General features: G+C 51.2%; 1 protein-coding gene across 1 annotated transcript in view; it reads left to right on the top strand.

The window, feature by feature from the left end:
* PRKCB (protein kinase C, beta) overlaps positions 1–2,501 on the top strand; it is an 83,999-nt gene that overhangs the window by 31,876 nt on the left and 49,622 nt on the right. The window contains 2 exon segments of the mRNA XM_009329958.1: positions 1,980–2,136; positions 2,473–2,499. Coding sequence (XP_009328233.1) covers positions 1,980–2,136; positions 2,473–2,499 — 184 coding nt within the window.

Below are 2,501 nucleotides of genomic sequence, written 5' to 3'. Positions count from 1 at the left end.
AGACCGCTGCTACCCAAACAACCTGCGGGAGGGGACTGCCCCAGGGACCGGAGCCTCGCCACGTGTCCTTCCCCTGTTCCAGGCAGCAAAGCCGCTTCTTGCACATGAGCAGAGAAAGCTCTTTGTAAATGCTGATGCTGAGCAGCTGCTGCATCTGCATCGCTGACCCCACTTGACCGCTGGTGGGCCTCAACCTCGCAGCAAAGAGATCTGAGCTGTCCTGGGCACGACAGCGTCCACAGCAAAGTCACTGTGTATCGCTTCTTCTGGGGCTGTTAGTGATGAAGTCATTCCTTCCCCTTCTGCTGAGGGGCAGGAGGCGGCTCTGGCTCCCGTGGCTGCCTCGTCTCAGGAGTCTGAAGAATATCTAGTGCTGCCGAATCGATAGGGCTGCCTGGGCACCCGTAATTGGGTAGCAGGCGATTCCCGGCAGGCTTGCCTCTCTCTGTCTCGCGAGCTGCTGTCAAGGGTGTCGTGTTTGATAAATGAGCTAGTTTATAAATGCAGATTTGAATTTTGGCTACAAGTTTTTTTCCATGGAGCCAGAAATTGGGCGATGCTTCAGGAGGACAGCAGTAGATTGCAGATTTTGGAGCATTAATTTGCTTTTCAAAACTATCTGGCTCCCAACCTTGCATCAGGAACGCCTTACTGTTGATTTGGAAACTGAGCAATTGTTTTACTCTTGCTGACTCTGATAGTATCTTCTAATGTCCTGCAGCACCGCACACGCGGCTGGAGTCCTCTCCTCCTCGGGATTATGGGGTGTATGGGGTAAAGCTGTGCCCGCAGGGAGCCTCCCAGCAGAGCTGCTGGTGTGATCTGGTGGGATTTCAGGCAGCGCCGAGCTCCCCTGTTCCTGACACGGCATGACCCTTTGTGCCCGATCCCTGAGGTGTGCACTGGACCTGGGGAGGTGACGGCATGCCGTGCCGAGGGGCTGCCGGTGGGCACCGTGCCAGCTGCCAAGGAGGGGGTGGCTTGGCAACACTTGGGCAGGAGGGAAGCCCCCACCGCTGCTCGGGCAGCGCTGCCTGCTCAGGCCTGGGTGGTTTGGGCGGGGGAGCCTGTGGAAACACCCAGCAGAGCTGTGTCTGCTGCCTGCAGTGCAGGGGAGGGGAGTTTCTGCTCTGGACTTTCTCGCAAGCAGCTTTCCCCCTGGTTACAGCTGTGCTCCATCGTGTCCCATCGGACTTTCCATCTGCAATATCTTTGCTCAGACTAAAGGGAAGATAAGACTCTTCTCCCAGAAGACAGACCCTTTTTGACTTAATCTAAGGAAAGATCAGCCTGATTGAATTTAATTTGTCAAAGCTGCAATCCGATCACAAGCAGTCGAGGTTGCCTGCAGGTTTGCTCACCCTTCTTCTGCTCCTGCTCCCCGAGGAGATGCTCCGGCTCCCGGAGCCGGGGTGATGCTGCCGAGTCTGGCGGCTGCACCGCTCCCTGCGGGCATCCCCCCTGGTCCCTCGGGGCCGCAGCAGCTGAGCCCAAGGGGACCCAAAAGGAGAGCTCGGCGCTGGATCTGGCTGCTGTGCTGGTGCTTTCTGGTGCCTGCTCTCCCCTGTTCGCGGCTGTTTCGTTGCTATTTCCACTCTCCGTGGAAAGGACCGTCCCCGTGCTCCCACCTCTCCCAAAAGAAGGATGCAGATCAGTGCAATTCTGCTTACCAAGGTGCAAGAGGAAACAAAGCAGCTTTAAACTGTTTAAAACTGAGGGCAAACAACAAATCATCCTATCAGAAAGTGAAAATAATCTTGAGTTGATCCTTCAGCCTGCCTTGTCCATTAGAGCTGTATTTGCTTTGCATTGATAACTCTATGTCATTTCTCATGTAATGTCCATGTCTGCACGTATTCAGTTTTAATTCTGTTTTTAATCACTATTTTCACACTTACTCGTGGCACACAGGGAAGTTGTCAATTGTTGGGTATTTTTATAGTTTCAATACTGAATTTAATCCTTTTTCTCTTCCCCAGTAAGAGATGCTAAAAACCTAGTTCCTATGGATCCTAATGGCTTGTCAGATCCCTATGTGAAGCTTAAACTAATCCCTGACCCCAAAAATGAAAGCAAACAGAAGACCAAAACTATCAAGTGCTCCCTGAATCCTGAGTGGAATGAGACATTTAAATTGTAAGTACAAGGAAAATGTTTAAACTTGTAAACTAATTTTTCTCACCCCTAAGAATTAATGTGATTGTATTTGCTCTGATTTAATTATTCAGAGACATTAAGCTGATTAAACCTCTGCCCTCACCCCTGATCAAAGCCGAGTGTTTCAGGGCAGGAACTCTGCATTCTCCGTTTGAAACGGATGTGGTCGGGAAATTAAATATTAAGAGAGCTGAACGGTCATTGAAGACCATCCCTTCATTTTGCATCCGTGTTCTTATGGAGTGTGGAGGGGCATGGTGGTGTAGCAATGGCTTCCAGAATAAAACCATCCCTTTTTCTTTTCCTCTCTTCCAGCCACTGAAAGGAGGCGGACAAAGACAGGC

Source organism: Pygoscelis adeliae, unplaced genomic scaffold, assembly GCF_000699105.1.
Source record: "Pygoscelis adeliae isolate BGI_AS28 unplaced genomic scaffold, ASM69910v1 Scaffold508, whole genome shotgun sequence".
In the NCBI taxonomy this organism is placed as follows: Eukaryota; Metazoa; Chordata; class Aves; order Sphenisciformes; family Spheniscidae; genus Pygoscelis; species Pygoscelis adeliae.
The sequence above is the reverse complement of the archived record's forward strand: the minus strand, read 5'-3'. Positions and strand labels throughout refer to the sequence as shown.